The sequence below is a fragment of the Oreochromis aureus genome, linkage group 1 (assembly GCF_013358895.1).
Source record: "Oreochromis aureus strain Israel breed Guangdong linkage group 1, ZZ_aureus, whole genome shotgun sequence".
Taxonomy (NCBI): Eukaryota; Metazoa; Chordata; class Actinopteri; order Cichliformes; family Cichlidae; genus Oreochromis; species Oreochromis aureus.
The window spans coordinates 27,603,209-27,624,769 of record NC_052942.1 but is presented as its reverse complement, the minus strand read 5'-3'; the positions used below and the strand labels follow the sequence as shown (position 1 = coordinate 27,624,769).

At 38.6% G+C, this 21,561-nt stretch overlaps 1 protein-coding gene across 2 annotated transcripts; it reads right to left on the bottom strand.

Annotated features, from left to right (window-relative positions):
• Window positions 1–162: 162 nt before the first annotated feature.
• cnsta (consortin, connexin sorting protein a) lies at window positions 163–21,527 on the bottom strand. 2 transcript variants are annotated; one of them, XM_039611828.1, is made up of 13 exons: window positions 21,307–21,527; window positions 16,898–16,984; window positions 16,350–16,751; window positions 13,442–14,160; window positions 10,830–10,860; window positions 8,965–9,051; window positions 8,082–8,163; window positions 7,122–7,143; window positions 6,825–6,882; window positions 5,501–6,057; window positions 4,839–5,024; window positions 3,468–3,621; window positions 163–3,234 (listed from the first exon to the last, which is right to left on the bottom strand). In XM_039611828.1, exons 2-13 carry the CDS (start codon window positions 16,905–16,907, stop codon window positions 3,026–3,028), a joined length of 2,517 nt encoding a protein of 838 aa, XP_039467762.1. In that variant the 5' UTR covers window positions 16,908–16,984; window positions 21,307–21,527; the 3' UTR covers window positions 163–3,025. The 2 variants fall into 2 exon arrangements, with proteins under 2 accessions (XP_039467762.1, XP_031586755.1); XM_031730895.2 differs by having other exon boundaries at window positions 6,816–6,882; window positions 21,307–21,526.
• Between the last annotated feature and the right edge of the window lie 34 nt (window positions 21,528–21,561).

The following is a 21,561-nucleotide window of genomic DNA, read 5'->3' as shown; positions in this document are numbered from 1 at the left end:
TACTAGCATTTTGTTGTATGAAGTGTTCTTGTTAAAAAAGAAGCCAAAGATGGAGGCTCTCATAAAAACTCTTTTAAATTACTTTAACATGTGACCTAACGAGGAAGAGATGTTCTTTGTTTTTAAACAAAAACTGTAAGAATAAAATAAGAGACTCAAATGATCCATAAAAGTGTTTTTAAGTGGGACAAAATTCATGCACAGAACTGTGGAATTTCATTCATCTGTTTTATAAGATTTTTCTGTAAAAACAACAGGGGAAAAAAGACATGATTATTCATATCATGCTTACAGATGAAACGTCTGTTACCAATTGTTACATCAAAAAGGTGATATTGACAGCAGTAGCACAAACTGCGGGGCAAAATAATAAAAACAGAAACAATCGTCAGCCTAGATGATGGTGTTCAGAAGCATTTGGGAATACATTTTTCTGTCAGATCATGTGATCTGATGCAAGCTGACAACATGGAGGGGAAAAAGATGCATTTGTTTCTCTTAGCCACTTACACATGAAATCCCTAATTTTATTTTAATTATAAATAATTAAACTCATCTGAAAGATTAAATAGGATGATTTTCTGAGTGATCATCATCATCTGAACCAGCCAGATGACATGTGCAAATAAAAACAAGAGTGAGTCTGCTACTCCCTATGTCCTGGAAAAATATCCCCATATCCTTAAAAATCAATCATCAGGGTTTTGTCAGTGACATAAAAGACAGAGAATATTGTTTTGTCTATTAGGGATGCATAGGTAAGGTAAGACTTTGAATTGTCCGCCTTTAACAGAGATTTGCTTTCTTCACTTCCTGGAAAGACTTTAGGATATGTGGTTTTTCCAGAACTTTTATGGCATCCACTACTACAATAACCAAAAAGAAAAACAACCAATAAACAAAACACCAAACATTGCATGTACACATTAAAATAACAAGGCAAAATTGAGATTAAGCTGTAAAACTGATTTCAGTAAGACTACAATGTGTTTTACAATGAGCAGAACATAAGAGTTAAAGCACTGGTGTGAGAATAAAGGGTTGGTTTCATACACAAATTTCTCTCCATGTCAAACCAGGACTCAAAAGTCATCAACTGAAATGGCAAAAATGTTATCTAGTGGACTATTACGGAAGACTGAGAGTAGTTAAAAGTTATTTTGGAAAATAGAAAAAAAGAACACTGAAAAAACATAACAGAGCGTGATGCCCAGAATCCCTAAAAACACACAGGCAGACAGTGCTTCATATGATCCCATCAAAACCAAGGCCTGAACAAATTACATACACTGAGCAATTATTGTTTTCCACATAATTATAAAAGGTCTCCTTGTTTACTTAAATATTTCCACACCCACTTAGCAGTCGAGTGTTTTCTGTTCAAGTGGTCTGTGCAAGTATTTAGTGGATATTTTGTTTTATTAAATCAAGTTAAGTCTGCATTTAGAACTGAGAGAATAATGCCTGTAGAAATATTGCAATATCTTTAAAAAAAAAAAAATTGTACCGATCTTATGTGCAACAAGTTAGATATCCATTCAACAATATGTTTCTGTATGTTTCAATATGTTTCAACAACTGTGTTTCTGTACATGTGCTACACAGTGACAGATCTACCTTAATTAAGTCCGTAAACTGATGTCTGCTCACTGTTAACCTGCTGTTGGTAGTTACACAGAAGAGGGTGGCAGCAGGACAATCACATCAAATATGTACAGGGAGAAAAAGAAAGCTGCACAGCTAACAAAGATGCAGGACTCAATCCATGAAAAAAACCAACTAACACCTTCAGGTTTTCAATTATAATAGCTTTAGCATATTTGATAAAGGCATTCAAAATTTTACCTCTAAACTTAGAATATATTCCAAGTTACAGGTGCTTGAAAAACAGAGATGGGTTCAAATTTATTTGTTTTATTTCCCCACCATTTTCAGCCCTCACAACTTCATTAGTAAAGGAGATATCTACATTTTTCATTCATAGCATGAAGGCAAACATTTTGCTTACCCTTCATTTAAATACACTAAAGTCATTGCAATAAAAAGGACATGTGAGGGGGGTCGGAGGGGGTCAGGAGGGTCATTTTTTGACGGATTTATGCTATTTTCCCAAGAGAACATAGTTGATGTGACTGTTTCCCATTAGCAGCTCAGTTATGACAAATACCAAAATACCCCTTCCTCTCAGCATATTTTCTGACAATATTCAAATGCCTCACAGGTCTAACATTAATATCTATACATTCATTCAAAACTTTAAGACATAATTAAGACAAAGATTTCATTCCAAGTAGGAGACCACAGAAAAATTTGTTCTTGTTAAAATTTAAAAAAAGAAAGAAAGAAACAATAAAAGAATAAAAGCAACAGCAGTGGTTGCAATGTTATTAAAAATACCCACTGGGCCTCTTCCCATTTGTGCAGCGTGTCAAGGGCACCTGTGTGCTCCCTAGTTAACAAACTGCATGTGTGTGTATGTAATATTTACATTTACATGTCTTGCGTGTCTCAGGGAACTGATTTTGGGAGAGCAGTGTGAGCAAGTTTGTATCCATCATGTCGGTATCATGGTTGATTATCTGTCAGCAATTTTTTAAATGGAAGTATTCTAGCTCTCTGCAATTTAATTTTTAGCTTGATAAATTAGTACATATTTAATCTGGAAAATATTGTGAAGGGCTGCAGTTCAGTTATTTTTCTGTTCAGATATAAAACTGACAACTTTATTTTGCAGTCTCTCTCTGTCTGATCACCTTTTCAATCTAGTGTTTTAAAGAGACATTCGACCTATGACTGAGTGAACTCTGTAGTCACAGAGCATTAAAAATGCAGTGGAGCAGGCTTAGAAACGCCAGCTGTATCTGATATAGATGTTCAGACAATAACAGTCACTTTCCCCAGATAACACCAGGAACTGTAGTGACTGCCTGGCACCATGACCACAAAAACATTGTTCCAGGAAGTAGCAGAGACTACAGTGAACCTACAGTGACAAACACTAAGGTCAGTGGCTCCACATTTTCTGCTATGACCCAGGAGTAAACCAGTGTTGGATCCGAGCTATCCCACGCTGTATCTGGTTAATGTAGAAGTCTGCATTTCTGGAGAAGTCCTGACAGACCGAGGATTGGGCATCGCCCAAAGCACAGTAAAGGGCGGTGCCCCCCACACTGATAAAAACAGTAACCAGGCAAAGCAGGAAGAGAAGCAGGCAGGAGTCGCCACTGCCAACATCTACAGAGAAAGAGATACAGAGAGTTATAGAGATAAATACACAGGATTAATGTGTGCTGGAAATTTGCTGGAATTCGTCAACTATTTTAAACACTCTCACAATGGACTGCCACAGCTGGTGTAATTTAACCTGTCCAGTATTAGAAATGCAGCCACTGCTCTCTTACACTATTTCTGTGTTTATAGAGCGATACGAAACTTTAACCGTCAACAATAAAAGACAAAAAACATACCAGGCTCATAGTGGTCATCAGGAACTTTAAAGCGGACACGTCGTTTGGCAGTGGGTTTCTCAGGTGGAGGGTCTGAGCTAGAAGAAGCACTCACGTCATCTATGCAGACCTTTCGCTTCTTTAATATGGAGACAAGGCCAGAGGCGGGTGATACCTGAGAAACATAAGAACACCCAGAAATGTTAGCCTGGGTAGACACATCAATCAGTATAAGCACAACTTATATTTACATCATTAAATCTTTTCATACTCTCAGACTGAGTCTTACAGAGCGTGCACCACACCAGCCATGTCCACAAGGTGGCAGCACCCCACACAATCAGCAGTGCTGAGTTTTGAACCTCTTTATCAGTGCTTCCTTGTAACAGAAGTTAAGCACATTAGAGCTTAGATGTTGCCAAACACAGTGCAAATACAGATTACAGTGGCAAATTAATTTTCATCGAGCAGTTGTGCTTATCAATGAGGTAATAATTATGTCATCCATAAGGGTGTGGTTCATGTAGGTCAAATGTTACAATTCTGCCATGAATCATAAATGTCTCTTTTCATATCAGCCACACAGATAAGCACTCAGTTTTTATTTTTATATGCATTATTTTTGGTGCTGGAACAAAAAGACTGTATTAAATCAAACTAAAAAAAACATAACAAGGTGTTGCCCTCACTACTGCCTCTGTGTTTTTTCTTAATGGAGAGTAGTTAAATGTCAAACTGGGTTTCACATCAACAAAATAAATCCATCATGGGTATCAGTAATGGTTAGGCAATGGCATTAGCTTGCTTTCAACATAGCAACATGCCTCTGATAATGGAGGGCCTAGAAGGGCAAACACAAACTGAGTCAATCCACACAGACGAGAATGTAAAACGTCCAGCCTAACAGCAGACAAAATCTGTTTACAGCCTGGTGTTTCCACCTAATTTAACCTTTAATAACACTGAACACAGATGCATTTTTTAACTTCTCCCTAAAGGCTGAAGTTAAGTTGCTGATTTGAATGATAGGAATTACATGACAATAACATGCCTTTCTTTTCATCCTATTGGACTAACAGAGTGTCCAAAAAATTATCCAATTTAAGTTAAATGCCAACATTACATTTGTATATTACATAACCCAATGAACAGAAGCATCAGTATTTGTGCAATGCATCTGTACATTCTATCAAACTAAACTTGCTAGCATTAACTGATGCTTATGATACACTACACTGTTATCCAAATTTGCTCAGCGCTGGTTTCATCAAATCAAGATTTCAAAAAGCAGGGGGTGATTTGATGGTCACCATGTCCATCTTTAATATACATTCCATGCAAAGTCACTGAAAACATAAGGAAATAGTGAATCTACTAACAACATGTACTCACCTCCTCTACAGTGATGAGTTTTGCCATTGCATCCAAAGAGGGAGCTTCTCTAATGATGTCAGCTTGGTCTGGATCATAGTCCTCCTCCTCTTCCACTTCCTTCATCTCTGCATGTGGTTCCTGCTGCTTCATGTGAGCCTCGTGAGGAAGGGTTACCTCCTGGTGCAGGGAGGCTTTAGTGCTCTCCTGCAGTAACAGGATACAGATATAACTTAAATGTCAATATACAGTTATGAAGCTGTAATCCATTTTGTTGCTCTGCTCTCTGCTGTAACACTGACTGAGGCCTATGAAGGCAGTGAAAACTGTTCCATTTGCTTTTGTTTTTGAATAGTATTGTCCCCATAAACAAAGACAAAGGAGGCTGCATTTGCATTAAAACAGGTTTTTATGTTTGATCTTATTTTAGAATATACAGAAACTGAATTGGCCACCACAAAGTACCTAAAGCAATGCAAACTTCATCAACGGAAGAAAACAGGTACTGACTGGGTCTTTTAACAGTGACACATTTTAGCAACCAAACAAGGAACTCCTAGATAATATTAATAACAGATACTGACTGAACTGTGTAGTTCCTTCAACTATTTCTTTAAATATATTTAATAAAAATATGTTAAAGCTAAATGAAGTGAGTCTTAAGTAGCCAAAATCATATATACCTGCGTCTCCACATGTAGCCTCTCCTGAGCTCGGGCATACTGATACAGCTGCTGTATCTCCACCTCTGCCCCGCTGCACACAGTCTCTACTGGGAGAGTTTTCTGACTCAAGGAGGACACCCCTTCCTTCTTCTTCTCTTCCCCTTCTTCCTCCTCTCCCTCATCTTCCATTTCCAAAGCCTCCGTTGCCTCTTCCACGTCGCCCCCCTCTTCTTGCTCTTCTGCCTCTGTTTCCTGTGCTGGACCTAAATCTTGTCCCTGCTGCTCTGCAGGCTTGGACTGATCCAACTCTTCAGTTGTAGAGGGGTGCAACCCGTTTCCTGAAATGGTGCATCCTACCCCTCCTTCTGCCTCTCTTCCCTCTCTGTCGTTGCCTTGCTCATCAGTGAGCTGAGATCCATGGAAACCATTTCTCCCCTCTGACTCCCTTGATGGGTGTTCCCTGTCCTTGCCAGAGATCTCAGGGGAATTGAGACCATCAGTCAAATTAACGGAGGGCATGACTGAACAAGAGGTGTCTTCGGCTCTTTGCTCCATCCCTCCTTCAACCTGATGGTCTGCATCAGAGAACACAGTTTTAACAGAAAATAATAAAACCAGGCATCAGTAACACACTTAAAGCCAACTTAAAACCAACCCAACGCCTCTAATAAACTAATATAAATACTCTTAAATAAGAATAGACTTTAAGTGTATACTGAAGTGGAAGCTCCTTGTATCTGACTTTTTTCTTTAGAGTAATTGTTTCTTCAACAAGAATTCAACAACAGCTGCACTAAACAGGTTTTCTTGATCTGATAACAACATTTTTATCTTTGCATTGTATCTCCTGTTTGAGTGTGTCACAATCGCAACTATGTCCAGTTTCTCTCTTTTCAATAGGATGAGGTCAATAATTTGGAAATGATGTTCTTTAAATTTAAATTAATTCCTAGGACCTTTCGAAACACAGCAGAAGCAGAATAGAGATTTCTGCTTCTACAATTTAATCTGCTTTCAAAATGTTTGAGGAAGAGAGGAAATCCTAAAAATGGGAACCCCTGTATGATAGAAACACTTGTATGTCACACACACACACACACACACACACACACACACACACACACACACTTTTTGAAATTCACACAGTAAAAAATTAAACTAGGCCAAACTTTACCCTAATGTCTTATTATTAACACAACAGTAAGTTAAGAATAATACTTTAAAGAGAATTTAAGGAGAGCCACTAGCAACATAACAGTGGTTATGCATATCATAGTTTAATACCAAACAGCATTCAAGTTAAATTATAACCAAGCAGCTCATAGTCACTGACCTGACGTACATGAATGCAGAGCACCAACTTCTTCAAATTCAGCTTTCACGAAGTTCAGAGAAGCGCACTATTTGAAACCGCATACACAAATTCTTATTAAAAAAATGATACACGTGTAATTTGTAACTTTCTTTAACATTATATTGTTTATCAATGTTACAAATTAAACACAGAACACGACAATGTGCGCCCTAAATACATAAAATGGATATTTCACTGATATCACTGAGTCTGTGCAAAATACACACCACTTGCACATTCACTATCTGTCACTGACACACGTACCAAAAATTACAAATGTCTTACCTCAGCATCTCTAGTCCTTGGTCTATTAACAAAAAGGAGAGAAACAAAGATATAAGGAGCACTGACGATTACTTCTTGTTTTTAGTAAATGAAAACGCAAAATATGGATGACCCTTCTCTACTCTCAGTCTAATATTAGCCTGGACACATTTCCCTTGCTATTACAACGTGTGTTAGTAATACTGCACGTTCTTCTGTGTGTGTGTGTGTGTGTGTGTGTGTGCGTGTGTGTGTTAAGCAGAGTGAAACCCTAGCAGTGTGATGGCTCAAATGTCTGAAAGTGCAGCAGCAGCAGCAGCGGCCAGGGGCCATATGTTTTATCTATCACTGCAGTGCTCATCACACACTAACATATTCATGCTTATAGTGATACAAGCAGACACGTATATACACAGTCATATAATGTAAAAGGCTGTGTGTCCTGCAAGCATTCTACTCTGAGCACTTCCCAAGAAAAAACCGAAACAGCAAGAAGGGGTTTCATTTCTCTGGTGAGGGACACTTGCATGAGCCAATAGCACAGCAGGACATATTTTACACAGTCGTCAGCTAATAAAAAAAAACCCCAAACAAAACACACACTCATTATCACAGAGGCGCAGACGATAATAATGTATAAATTTGATTTGTAATCAACTGATAATTGTATTGTGAATTGTACTGCGTGTACTGGCTGTGTTGTTATTGAGTTTTTTGTGACATCATTGCATTCGTCTAGACTTAGCTGACTAGATCAATCAGGGCTGATGTAGTTGTTACACACTAGGAATTAGAAAAGCAAAGTTCTGTGGTTTAGAACAAAATAATGCAAATTCTTCACTTTCTATTTTTTTTTTTTTAAATCAGTCCCAAAGTATTCTAATCTTTTTTAGTGCTTTTCAGAACACCTAGTTTAGATGAAATCAAAGACGAAGTTAAAAATACAAATATCATGAAAAGAAGTCGCACATGCACACTGACCGATTGTGTGTCTGGCAAATGTGTTTAAGACTGTCCAGATGTTGAGCTGTCAGGTCAGAGGGCGTCGATTTAAACAGACTCTCTAAGATGGAAGAACACACAGAGATAGAGTTAGTACCAGCGTGTTACTAGCAATATATGCTATGTAAGAAAACACAAATAAAACAGGCTTCTAATTCTAAATGTGACTTGATATTATGGTGACTGAATCTATATTAAATACGTATTACTGTATATGACTGAAGTTTCCTGAATTTCATGACAGTACAGACGATGCTCCTGCTCAGCTCAACCAGGAAACATGTTCAGTGGTTAGGTTGAGGGGAACTGGACTTTTTTTTAATGTTCATGAAGATGTTTTGCTTCCCTTTCAAGAACCTTCTTCACTTCTGAAAGCTGATGGGGAGACCCTGATATTTAACCTCTAGTGGGATTGTACAATCCACCATATTGTATTAAATATGCAGATAAGTGTACTCATAAGTTAGAAAAGCTAAGTCTTTTGAAAGGTTTAAATGCTTTAGTGAAATGAGACAGATTTAAATTTAAAAAGACGCCAATTTAAATTACAGCTCTCTTCCCATTTTTTTTTTTTAGATGAGTCTGCCTAAAGCACTGCTCAGAGGCATTACCAACATGGATCCTAAGTGGCAAGACCTGTTCTTATAAGGACTTTAAATCATACTGTGAGGCTGTTGCATGTTGATGCATGCAGTGACAAACACATAATTCAGTAATACAGCAACCTTGCATGTCTCCATGTTCTTTTTTAAATATTATGAGCACTACTTCATCACAGCTTCTTCCCTGATGTATGTAAACATGTAAATGTTTATTACTAGCATGACACTACCGGTGAACAGGTGTGTGCGTTGTGTGTTACCCCACTGCTGCTGAAGTGCATTCAGGTTATCCAATACTCTCTGGTGATAGTCTCTCTCTAGCTGGATGCACCATAACGCCCGCTGGTCTGAACACCACAGGTTAAGAAATGTAAAAAAATAAGTAAATCAAAATGACACGCATGCACATCATCACACCATACTGGGAACGCTGAAAACTGCGGTAACTCTTAAACTCGTGTGGCTATCTGTTCGAAAACCATTCGAGTTGACAAAAGGGTATTTCTGAAAAAAAAAGGACATCAGAGAGACAGAGAGAGGAGGAAGGAGAGGAAGGCCACGAGAGACAGAGGGGGAACGCAGTGCACGATTCTGTCTCATGTTTATGGATATGAGCAGCGAAAACACAATCCTTCTTTGACGTGGCTCAATGCTTTCTCTCTCTCTTTCTAACTAACCCTCCATACATGCATGACATAGCTAAGCTGGCTTCCCTACTCTTTGACTCTTTCTGGTTTTCCCTCCCACTGTGTATCTTTCATCAGATTAAACCTCCAGTTCTTTCTCAGTCATGCTCTTCTGCCTTTCATCTTCCTCTTACTGTTTTACACTCAATCGTCATTGACTCCAAGTGCATTTTTGAGTTTTCTGTCGGTGAAGTATTCACTGTGTATATGTGCTATATGGAACTTATACAGTCCACGTCTTGAAAAACAGGCCAACTGTCTGCACAATGAACCACTACAATAATAAATAACCATAATGAGCATTTGCACTCAAACAATCCTAAAATTAAACTGCAAGGACTGTAGTAATAGTAGAAGTTCCACTGCTGCAAAATTAGCAAAAAATTTTAAGTGGTTTTTAATCAGGTTTGAATGATTCTGAATTCTGAATATGCTGTTTTATATCACAGCGACCATTGAAATTTAAGTAATTTCACAAATGCTTCAATAACTAGAAAAAAGCATAAAAATGGCTGCCACGTGGGGAAACTTGCTTCTTTCTTCTTCTTTTTTTTTTTTACTAAAAGTGCTCTTCTTATCCCTCAAAAATCTTATGGCGTCATGCACTAGCGTAAAAATAATCAACCAATTACAAAAATTACAATGCTATAGAGTTTTTCTAACTCTTTAGTATGTTTTTGCTTAGAAACTTGGATGCAGCACACATTGACAGATAGAGCCTGGTCAGTGCTCTGTATATGGTTTCTTTGAAGAGGCACAAATACACAGCAATGGTAGCCCAGATGACAAGTTTTACTACTGTCCATGCTGTTTTTAAATTGTGAAGTTGGGAGGCTGGTGGAGATGCTATAACTTCATGAGTGGGAAACTTGACCCGAGTGGGTGTTCCCATTGAAAATTATGACTCAGAATTTGGGATTTCCCACTTCAAATGTGTGAGATGCATGTGCAGCAGACTGAGGTCAATAAAAAATAATTACTAAATGAAAGACTGAAAGATGGTGAAAGACTTACCATTTATTCATAAATAACTTGTAAAAACAATGCAAAAATGTAAACTAGTAAAAACTCATCTGTCCTTCTTGGAAAAGTATACTCTTCCAGCATTACAATACGTTTTTCTTGTCATGTCATGAAAGGTGATTTAAGGTTAAAATTTAGAGCTAATCTTTCTTTTTGTTGATCTACCTCGTAAACCTTGAGGCTTTCTTTGAAAGCCAGCTCAGATTTAAGCACTTTTTCACTCTGATTCTTCCACACTTCCTCTTTTCATTTTTGCCTCATTTAATCTGTCTCTTCCTTCCTTCTTACTGTTGAGTCACATCTGCCCGAACAAGCAGGCAAGAAGCACGCAGGAGAAAAGTGTGATAAACATTTTGGACAAGTCAAAATAAAAGCTTGGCCACCCCATCAACACACCGACAGGACCCCAAGGATACAATCTCCATGAAGGACAAAGGCCTCAGCAATCTGTAGAGAGAGAGATTACAGCTTTTAATAAAGTGCATGTGTGCTTTCAGCTCATCAGTCACAGAAGCCATCGGGGAAACAGGTTAAATTGGGGTTTAAAACCAGACTGAAACTAATCCTCACGTAGAGGGATTCCTCAACATGACACAGGATGTGTCAAAAATTTCCATATAGAAAACTAGAAAAAATTACACAAATATGTAATTTAGAAACACAATACAGTACAGAGCTGTGTTTCTACTGCACCAATAAATTCTATAATCATTAACCATGCCAAAGAAGAAAAACATATAATCTGCTCTTTGTGACACACAACAAAGTAAGCTGTTAGGTCAGTCGCAGTTAGAAAAAGTGAGTGAAAATAAGAGAGAAAAGAAAAACAGGGAGAAAAAACGAGAGACCATGGTCGACACTCTACCTCTCTTCAGTGTCTCTTGTTCAGCTGATAACAGAACAGGAGAAGTGTGTAAGAGAAAGAGAAAGAGAGAGCGCGAGAGGAGGAGGAGGAAAGGAGGGCACAAAAGGCTCTCGCATTTCTAATGAAGTGAGGGGTGGTGACGACTCAGTGACCTTTTCTAGGTAACTGTGCCGGGATGGTTTAGATACAAGAGGAGTTTAAAGCTCTTTCCAGTCTCTTCTGCAAATAACCATCTGTTGCACCAAAAATCAGATTAATTTAAAATTGATTTATTTGTCCCCACATCAATTATGACTAATATACAACATATTCACTGACATAAATAAATAAAACATACTTCTCCTTAAGTTTTCATTCTTCTATTTTGTGACCAAACTGTCTAGAAATTACTGCAAGGATGTTTCTCTGTTGTTAACACACACACAGCCATCTTTAGACTTTGAACCTCATTTTTTCCCCCTCATTGCTCGCTGCTTTCTTTTTCTGTTGTTGTCCTACAATTCATATTTATGCTAATGACGCTGGTTTCAAAGCTGGCAGTCATTCATGGCCCCAGCCTTTCTCTCCCTCCCTCATTTTTACACCACCAATTATGTAATTCCCCCACTACAGAGGCATGTTTGCTATGCCATTTCTCCATTTGTCCCTCCCTGACAAAGCCAGAGTATGTTCCCCTTCAATATTTCTGTTGATCTGTCAGCAGGGCAACACAAAAAACAATAAGGTGGCACATGACCATTGTGGCAACACCAGATATTTTTCTTTAGAATTATGGGATAGGGTAAAGGACTTAATGGAGTACTGCACTCTTCAAGGACCCTTTCAGTTTGCCAATCCAGTTTTATCTTAATCAGCAGCTAAAACTTTGAGCGGCTTTATAGTTTATAAACTGAACAAAGACAAATTTAAGATGTTTAAAATAGTAACTTCTATAATCATTTTCCCCTTGGGTGTTATTTTTGTAATGTAGACAAAAGGTGTGTGCTCATGAATCAAGTGACATTAAGTGTGAGCACACCCATGAAAAGCCTAGGAACTTTTCCAAAGCGAGTCCAAAGGGGTAGCGATGCACTGATTGACCAACAAAAGATCTGAATTTGCAGATTTTGAGCATTCTCAGACCTGACTGGTGATCGGCCAGTCAGCCTCATGTGTCCAATGACATGCTAGTCCCTTTCATTTATGTGTGACTGTCGTGTACACACTCACAGTCATCTACTAACATGTTGTGGAAGCTCTTCACTATAAGCAAAGACACAAAGTTCACCAAACTAAGGTGCAGGGCGACCACCACAATAACGTTCGTACCAACAAACCTAATCAGACTAAAGAGGCTATCAAAGGCTTGTGGCTATCAAACAGCCACAAGCCAGCAGCCTCAGTACGAGCAACAGATCAAAGCAGTACTGATGAAAATGACAAAAACCGAGTTTATAACTAGAAACATACAGGTGATGTAAGTAGCTGATATTTGTTTTGCTATATAAAACCTGTTGCACCTGCTTTTATTTGTTTTGTTTGTAGGAAGCACAACAAATGGGCCCCACTTACTCACTGTGAATTGTTTTGACCTTTACCTGATCCATTCGTACATGGGCTCGATCAGTCTCAAACTTTGGACTATGTGACTAGCAGGGTAAAGGCCACTTAATGTCTGATCCACCTGCTTCTTCACTGCAACTGCCAACAAGTGATGTCTAAAAAAGTCTGAGGCTCCAGTGAATGTGTGAACGCAGATGTAGACACCTGTTTGCCTGGAAGTAAAAATAGGCTGGGTGTGCCTTTTAGAGATATTTAATAATCAAACTGGCAGAAATATTCAAACATTCACACGCCCCAGGAGCCGCATGTTCAATCATGCAGGTCTGTGAGGGAGCATCTATTAAGCTAGAAACACTCAGGATGTGTGTTTTTATCTACTGTGCATGACGCTTTTTAGTGTACTTAAACACATACTTGAATTTTAGTTTGTGTGTCACTGAAGACACCCCTGCTTTAGGGTACAAAGTGCCACTGCAATTATGAGGTTGAGTGATTTATTAACAACTGTGAGAGCAAAAGTTTAGAGAGACTTGAATGAGAGAAAGCAACAAAGTATTTAACAGAAGTGAGTTCAAATGAGACACAATCAGTGATGGTAAGTGGCAGTAGTGTTTGCAGTACCTGGTGAAGGGACTGTGGAAGGTGGATGTCATCTCCTCTTTGTGCCAACTGCTCAAGGGACTCCAACTGAGCAGAGCCTGGAATAGACCCTGAGGCGCAGGCGGGAACTGAGAAACAAGTGGTCACTGGAGTGGAGGTAATGTATTCCTGATTTGATAATGAAAGTCCTGTGGTGGAGGTGGAGTCTGTTCCAGTAGTTGTAATCCCCATGGTGAAGTTGAGGGGCTCTTGGGATGCACTCACAGCGGATGAGGCAGTGGAAGTGTTAAACTTTGCTAATTCAGTTAACGTAAATGTCTCTGTAGCTGAGGCGTTATATCCTGCATGTGAACTGGTAGACCCTCTAGCACCTTTTGGCCCACAGTTTAAGGCAGGCTCCGTGGATGAGGTAAGTTGTTCTCTAGTTAAGTTAGTATTTTTTGCTATTCTTTTAGTAGTTTCTGTGACAGATGTAGGCTCAGTGCCTGAGGTTAAAGTTTGCGATGTACAATCCATCGGCCCCATACTGAAAGTAGATCCATGTATGCAGGTGATAGACGCTGTGGAATAGGCACCTGATCCAGTTTTTGACATACAAGTGTCCATTTCAGCATCACTCTGGATCAATTCCACTGAACCGATGGGATATACGGTTTCTGGACTGCCTGCTGGAATGACTGGGGATGTAGGCTCTGGACTGGTTCCAGGACTAAAAGGATAAGGATTCTCCAACAGGCTCCCTGTGGATGTAAATAAAGACAAGCAAACAGGAAGAAAGATAAGAGGAAAACAGACAATTACTGAGGAACTGCAAATATGCCAGTGTGTAAAAAAAATTAAAATCAACACGTTTCTCCAGAGAAGCAAACTGATTATGAGTATATAACCACAGTCATATTTTAATCACTTCAGAAGACATTAAGTTCCTTGAGACTTACCCTGATGACTTCTTACCTAATCCTAATCTTAATTCTAACTCTAAGACAACCATATTATCTTATTTTATTAACTGAGTCTTCATCTTAAAATTAAATGATTGACATCAAAGGATCTGTTATATCCTTACAAAGTAATATAAGCAGACCCTACAATTTACATAATACAAATACATTATGGCAATATATTATCCCTGTTATTATTCCATCAGTGCATGAACACACACACACACAGACACACACGGACACGGACACACACACACACACACACACACACACACACACACACACACACACACACTGTTGTAGTTAAGTCAATGCTGGCTGCTAGCAGGCCTTAAGGCTTACAACCAATAAACACACAAATGTAAATATGGGAACTGTGCTAAGCTCACAGTTTTACAGTGGCTTACTGACACAGCTGTTCGTGTGTTTGGAGCATGTGTGTGTACGCCAATGCAGGAGTGAACAGGAGTGAACCTGTGAGCTATCAACTGGTTTTATTCTGGTTTTATTCTGTTTTGACACAGACAGTAGCAGAAACTTTAAGTGTGCTTATGGGTTCGCTGCCTTACGCTCTATCTGGAAGAGAATCATCTATTCTCTAATGTTAAGGCCAAGGCACTGTCTACTACACTTCATAGTCTGTTTTACTGAGCCACTTTAAGGTCATCTTCCATTTGCTATGCTTGTTTTTTTTTGTTTGTTTTTTTACATGTCAGAGTTCTTATTTCCTTTTATTTAATGTGAGCCATTTGATTTATTTCGCTTTACTGTATTCTACTACACTTTTCACACAAGGTTTGTATTTTATTTAATATTTTTACTTTTACTTGCCTTTCATTTTTCTATTTAATTGAATTCTTATTGTGTAGCGTTACCCTTATTGCTATTTTTTGTTTTATGTATTTTACTATTTTTTTTTACCATTATTTATTTGATCTATTCTATTGTATTTAAGCAATTTTGTGATTCCATATTTTGGCTGCTTTAACACAGGGCTTCCCCACCTTTTTGGATAATTGGCATATACTCTATCTCACTACTTCTTTTGTCTTTCTCTGAACTTATTCCTCCACTCAGATACCATCCTCGCTCTACATGCAGCCACCCTCAGTTAGATTTGTTCAGGTTCTCTTTCTTGAGTCCCTTTTTCTAGTCACATGATCAATGACATCATCACCCCCAGACAGACTGACCTCAATCCAATATGCTGACCACTTAATGCATTACACAAAAGGCATTTAAACAGTAAGCCTGATCCTGAGCAGAACGCTGGATTCTTCTTGAATTGTTACACAGTAATACTTCAAACACAGCCTCTACAGATTAATATTACTGAGTGTTTGGTTAGCATTTGTGAAGAAGTGTTGCACACCAAGCATTTACATGCTGAGATTGTAGGTAGGAAAAAATGTAACATACTAGATTACACTTCTAATTAAATAACTACTTTTTATAATACTTAATTTGTGTGTCACACCGTAAACTAGAATTTCTTTAATCAATTATGTGCATAGCTTTAAAAAAAGACATTCCTGGATTGTTAACATGTTGTAATTTCTGTATTTTTTCATTATTTGTTAAGTAGCTGCTTTAAACAAACTGAAGGATATACTAGTGGCTGTGATTTGACCTTTTGGGAGTACACACTGACTTACATTAGCGTGGCCAGGTTTTAAAGTTTAATAATAATTTTTAACAGTAAATAGAAAACATTTCTGTAAAAACAGACTAATGACAGCAAAATCAAAAATAAAAATATAAATAAAATGTATCCTCCTTGTTCTGATTTTTCATTTAGTCACTCCCTCTGCCTACAGTCTTGCTTCCAGCAGCAGCATGCTGCGTTATCACTTTTACTTGAGTGATGCCTCCACTGTGATGAATCCTGTTTAGACCTGAAGTGCCTTCCTGGTGAAAGCTGAGGACACTGTTCTCAGGAACAGAAATAAGATTCTGTCATTATGTGTGCAGTTCATTGGGTCTCCTACCAGTTTCTGAATATGAGGAGTCTGTCATGGGAGTGTCTGGAGACTGGCAGCGATTTAAACAGCTTGACTCCTCCGATTCCTCCTCGTCATCGGCTTCCTTCATTGCTTCATCAATATCATCTTCCTCTTCCTTCTCTTGGTTTCTTCCTATGCATCCCTCCTTTCCCAGTCCCATTTCCTCTTCCTTCCCATTGTTGTTAAGAGCGATTTTTTGGATGGAACCACACCTTCCCTCATCCCCATTTTGTGAAGGAGAGACACTTTGAGTTTGCGTGAGCGTGTTTGTCTCATTGAGGTTTCGGGTTTGAGCAGTGAGGGCTTCAGAGTTGGGTAAGTTATCACAGAGGTCCACCCTGCCCCCCTGAACCTGTGACATAGCTCTACCCTCCCTCTCAAACTGATCTAAAAGGATAAAGATAAATCAAAAATTAACTGAAGTTCTTACAAAAAAACAACTGAATTCTGCACAGTATTAAGCTCTACACTGGTTTATCACATCCAAGTTGTTGAACTTGTTGGACAAGAAAAAAAAAATTAACATTCATCACCATGATCCATTGAGCTCCACCCAAACAATGCTTGACCTTTGAGTTTGAGGGTCAGTGCCACCTTTTGGAACAAGCCCTTCTTCAAGCCTGCGGAGAGATAAGGGAGACAAGACAGAGAATAGGCAGAAAGTTTAAGAAGCAGTGACCATGTTAAACTCCACTGACAGTGAAAGCGAGGAACGAGAAAGGGACAGACACAAACAAGTTTGTCACCATTCCCAAAAATTCAAACAAGCTATACGGCTTAAACAGGAATGCGTCAGATGCAGCACTCCTGTGTACACCTTGTACTGTGGTAGATTAGATGCGTACAAACAAATACACTCATTTACATAGCGATTACACGATATGTGTTTTGGAAGACTGTTCCTTTAAGAGACAAAAACCTGAAAAAAAAAAAGCTGAAAACTTAAATTGAGAAATAAAAATGTATACTGCCACTGGGTGGCTTGAACTCATGATCTCTTCCAGGGCCTGCTTCTCGTCCTGCTGAGGTAACAGACTTCATGTATCACTGGGTTTATAATGCTGACATCAGGAGCAGACTTAGGGTGCCTGTTAACAGCCTGACAAATTATTTTTGCCATGCAACAGATGAACGAAGACCTGGATAAACGCAGCTTAAAGTTGTTGTTTGTATTTTTTTTTCAAATGAATTAATGGATAAACTGGTAATACTAATGTGTGTTCGTAGAGAAGATGCATTGCTGTCTATTCACAATATGACATAATTTGGTTACTAAGACAACCAAACAAATACAGCTGCATTTAATTCCTTCATTACAATAATCTGATCTACACCGCACACTTTGTAAGACACAGCCTCTAGGTCTCTATGTGGAAACTACACATTTGTTTGTCTATGGTTCATTTATTGCCCTTGTGCTGTGACCGGTTTTGATCCACAACACGACATCTGGGTTTCAACTATGAGAAAACTCTAGAAAAAAAATGCCCAACTAGGGATTTTAATGCTAAATTATTAGGATTAAGGTGTAAAAATCTCACAATCTGACAGTCATTCAAATACCAATTAAAACTGGACAACAACTGAGACACCAAGCAAGCGCAGACTAGAAAAAGAGTGACCTAGAAAAGAAAAGACACAATAACATTTTACACAAGCGCCAGAGAAGATGGAATAAAGCATAAATGCCCCAATCCCATAACATATATAAGGTCTATATGAGGCAAATCAAGCTGCAGAGAAATCCAAAGAATAGTAACAGTAAAAATGGCCCAAAAGACGGACCCCTTTCTGACAGCGTTTTACAGATTTCTGGTTTATTGTTGTATGCACTTCTGAATCGATGTACAGTGGCAGGCGACTTATTTTACTAGCTTATGCATGTTTAGACTGGAACAAGACAAAGAGGCATGTGTGACTCGTCTATTTGTTGTTACTTTGCCATGTTTTGACCACAAATAACAGCATCATCTGCAAACAAAACAGCCACTAATACTTGTTCCGTACCCTTCCTGTTTGGCATGTGTTTCAACTGCAAGCTCAAAACAACCAATCTCTGGATATTACCTATACTCTCTAATGTCAATATAAGAGGTCAGCATTCAAATACTGTGAGAAAACAACTCACACAGAGCAAAAGTACTGATAAATTGACATAATTAGATGATCTAGAGTCAGGAAGTGTGAATAAGGAGCATAAACAGCCTATGAGAGAAAAAGTCTGACTAGCAAAAATAAATTTTCAGCACATATTTCTTATTATTTCCATATAAATAAACACAAATGGCTCCCTTAAGGCATTACTGGATGGGCAGCAACTTTGCCTCTGGTCACCAACCACCAACATTTTTCACCATTTTTTGACTCAGCAGAAAGATAAAATCTCCATCCTCAACAAAATGGCTAATAAAAGCCTATCTCAGAGGAATAAGGCTGTCCTGGTTTCCTTCAGCACTAATTGTTCTTCCTGTAATTCTGCATTACTCTGGCAAAGACCAAACATTTAGAGAGTTAAAAGTGAATGCGTGGATAGACACACCAAACATAACTCTGATTCCCTGCTTCCATGAAATTCCTCATGGACTTGTATGTACAATATGGTAACAAAGAAGAAGCATGAGTAAACCAATCAGCACCGCGATGTGCTTTCTACAGATAGAGGTGAAATCCTATGGGATGCTGCACCACCTTGTCTTTATGTTGCATCAGCTCTGTATATTTAATCAAGAAAAGAAACCTTCTGTATGGGAAACAAAGTGTGCTTTAATATCTCTAAAAATAATAAAACTCCTTAAAATCACACTGAGACACAAACAGCGCTGTTACATAATTGTTGAAAGCTCTGAATGTCCCTTTGGTATACAATGTTAATGCCTATATATGGTCTTAATGTTTTCATGCTTCAAACAAACATCTGAGGCATTAAAAGATAAAACAATCACCAGCCTAGAGAGAAACGTGGATAGTTGACGATGTTAAAAAACAAAGCAAAACAGAGTTGCCTTTTTTTAATCACTATCTTTTAATGCACCTCTCCCGCTGAGTCATTTAGCCATAAAACCATCCATCCTCTCCTCCTTTGTTTGGGCCCTACTCCACAGGGGACCATGAATTATGAAAGACAAATGGAAAAGGGAATTCAGCCAAAAGGACAAACACAAAGGTGTAAGAAGACACAGACCCTGTCCTGTGAAAGGACCACTGCAAAGACATGAGACCTGCGGCAGTGATAGAGACAGGGGAGGCAGATAGCCAATTATGTTTACCTATAGGTTTTGTATACAATGTAGCTAAATGCATCTAGTCACCAAAAGTTGGGGGGGGATTAGTGCTGACCAGTTTTCCAGTTCAGGGCAGCGGTCTCTTTGACCTGCAACTGAAACACTTCAGGGACCAGCCCAGGCCACTGGATAGATTTGCTACGGAATTGTAATAATTTTGTTTCGTTCATTGGTTACCTAGTGGTTAATAATTTTAGAATGGACTTTAAGGCTTTTTTAAGAAGGCTCGCTCCGAGCTTGTACAGAAGTATATTTCAGATCTTCTGACACTACACACCCCTCATCATAACCTCCATTCTGGCCATCCCACAATTTCGGCTGAGATCAACAAGGGTCATCGAGATTTTTCTGTTGGAACAACTATTCTTTAGAAGAACCTCACTGTTTGTCGAGCTCACTATCATCTTTTAAATAACTCTGAATGACATCTTTTTGTAAGCAGGCTTTTCCCACTCTGAGCTATATCTTTGGTGTCCTTCATAACTGTTTTATTGCCTTCTCCTAGTTATCATTTTTAATTTCTTCATTATTCATTTATTTGCTTTTAAACCTACTTGTATTTGTAATTGCATCTATTTCCCCTTTATGTTTGTGCTGCACGTTTCCCTTTTATCTTTTCTTAAATGTTTTATTTGTTGTTTCCTAGCTTGTCCTGTAAACCTTTTTATTTTTGAAGGTGCTAAATAAAAACAATATGCTTATCAAGATGCAATTATTAGTTAGTATTATTTCTAAATAGAAAGGTAAAAGTATTTCCAGAGTTTTTTTTATGAATTCTTTGAAATATAAAGAGCACAATAAAATAGTTTTTAAATACAAAACTCTACATGTGAGTGTTTTGTTCCGTTTTTATTTTTTAGATAAACTTTGGTCTGCAATGCATTTACTTTTTAAAGGTATCGCGTCCTATTGACCAGTAGTTTAAAAAATATGTTTTTCATCGGATTACATGGGGGGAAAAGCAGGTCTGCGTCGCCTGAGCGATGTGTATATGTATATATGTGGCCCTATAGGTGAAAATGACTTGGACGACCGTGCTTTAACCAATGTGTTGTTAGCAACTAACCTAATTAAACCTAGCTCGACAAGTTGGTTAATATTACACCCCCAGATATTTAAGCTAATGTTAACCAGGTAAGACAGAAAATAACGTGGAGCACATGAACTGCCAGCAGACAGGAACAGTCACTTCCCGTTTTGGCGCTGACTTCGTAAAAATGAGCTGATTAGCAACTGTAAGTTGATTAATTAACAGAATATTAGATGGGTCCGATAACAGGCTAGCATACGTTAAATGTAAATTAGCTCGGTGGCAATGGTTACACTTGATTTGAGGTTAACGTTACGCTTCATTACGGGCTAGTGCCGCTTCGCCAAACTGCTCGAAAATGAGAACAGCTTATAACCAACTGTTTGTGTTAGACCCACAGACTGTTAATATGCAGTAACTAGTTAAACCCGTTTACTATCGATACTTGATGCTGAGGTAACAGATTGGTTTTCGTACATGTTGCTATTAAGCTAACGTCAGCTAACGCAAGCAGAGTACATTAGATCACCTTTGAAACGCACACATACGTTTACGTTACATAAAGGAGCTAGCTTGTAAATCAGCTGACATTAGAAACAGCGGTGGCACAGAAGAGAGACACGACACTTACGGCTGAAAAGGGTGGCCGAACGGTAAAGACAAACATCTGACACCTTGCCGGAGATGTTGTGAGGACTGTGTCACCCACAGGCAGCAGCAGCCAGGGGTCGTTGCTAACGCTGTCATCGTCGGGCCTGTGCTGCACTGTCGCCATCTCGTGTCTTTTCACTGTTAGCACAAGCACAGCACACTTCTATAAACTATCTTCTGCTTTTGTTTTCATCCACAGCTACCAGACTGCATCGAACTGCAGACTCGGTAATCA

Bases quoted from the DNA above. Each gene is read 5' to 3' on its own strand.
- cnsta (XM_031730895.2), bottom strand. The intron at 3,622-4,838 runs GTGAGTACATGT...TATGTTTCTCAG, and splicing joins AACTCATCACTGTAGAGGAG to GTATCACCCGCCTCTGGCCT. The intron at 3,235-3,467 runs GTATGTTTTTTG...CTTTCTCTGTAG, and splicing joins TGATGACCACTATGAGCCTG to ATGTTGGCAGTGGCGACTCC.